Source organism: Lottia gigantea, assembly GCF_000327385.1.
Source record: "Lottia gigantea unplaced genomic scaffold LOTGIsca_84, whole genome shotgun sequence".
Taxonomy (NCBI): Eukaryota; Metazoa; Mollusca; class Gastropoda; family Lottiidae; genus Lottia; species Lottia gigantea.
In genome coordinates, this window is record NW_008710779.1 from 797,398 (window position 1) to 797,772 (window position 375).

The 375-nt window shown below is 36.8% G+C and overlaps 1 protein-coding gene across 1 annotated transcript; it reads right to left on the minus strand.

Annotated features, from left to right (window-relative positions):
- Positions 1–225: 225 nt before the first annotated feature.
- LOTGIDRAFT_133356 (hypothetical protein) lies at positions 226–375 on the minus strand (the record flags this gene model as incomplete). The annotated part of the gene is made up of 1 exon (XM_009067628.1): positions 226–375. A coding segment is annotated over one exon (150 nt), but the record flags the coding sequence as incomplete, so codon positions are not given.

Sequence of the window (375 nt, forward strand, 5' to 3'; positions counted from 1 at the left end):
CATGCATATTCAATTTGTGCAGCTAAAGTGTGTTAATTCAGTATGTAGTGCAGGTTAATTGCCAAGTATCTTAAATAGAATTTTACCATCACTGTTTAAACCATTCAGTTTTTTAATTACAGAAGCCACTTACATAATATAGAAAATAATTTTGCATTGCTCTCAAAAGGTGTAACTTGCTTCATGGGGAAAATATTTGCGACTTCAGTGATACAACAGAGCGTTTCAGAGCCATGCACAACAATTCAACAAAGTCATGCAGTGATTCAACAGAGTACTGCACAGTGATTCAACAGAGCACTGCACAGCAATTAAACAGAGCACTGCACAATGATTCAACAGAGCACTGCACAATGATTCAACAGAGCACTTCAC